Source organism: Eimeria mitis, genomic scaffold, assembly GCF_000499745.2.
Source record: "Eimeria mitis Houghton genomic scaffold, Emh_scaff10600, whole genome shotgun sequence".
Lineage (NCBI taxonomy): Eukaryota > Apicomplexa > Conoidasida > Eucoccidiorida > Eimeriidae > Eimeria > Eimeria mitis.
In genome coordinates, this window is record NW_013567359.1 from 1,120 (window position 1) to 1,452 (window position 333).

Here is a 333-nt window from a genome sequence, read left to right on the forward strand (position 1 = left end):
GCAGCTCTCAGGAAGGTCCAATGGATTCAATTTGCTTCTTTGGGGTAGGCAGCCAGGCTACAAATCAGCTGCAGCACCTGCAGCAGCAGCAGCAGCAGCAGCAGCAGCAGCAGCAGGACGAGCAGCAGCAACGCATGCAGCAGCAGCAGCAGCAGCAGCAGCAAAAGGGAGAGTATGGGCATTCCTACAGCAGAATGAGCACAAGACGAGCTGCATGTACACCCGAAATACAAACAAGTGAGGGGCAATGCTGCTGCTGCTGCTGCTGCTGCTGCTGCTGCTGCTGCTGCTGCTGCATATTCTGCTGCTGCAGCTGCCATATCTGCTGCTGCT

At 56.5% G+C, this 333-nt stretch overlaps 1 protein-coding gene across 1 annotated transcript in view; it reads left to right on the top strand.

Moving 5' to 3' along the window:
- EMH_0099480 (uncharacterized protein) overlaps nt 1–241 on the top strand; it is a gene marked incomplete at both ends in the record, with an annotated part of 1,259 nt that extends 1,018 nt beyond the window's left edge. Inside the window, one exon of the mRNA XM_013494171.1 lies at nt 1–241. Coding sequence (XP_013349625.1) covers nt 1–241 — 241 coding nt within the window.
- Nucleotides 242–333: the final 92 nt, after the last annotated feature.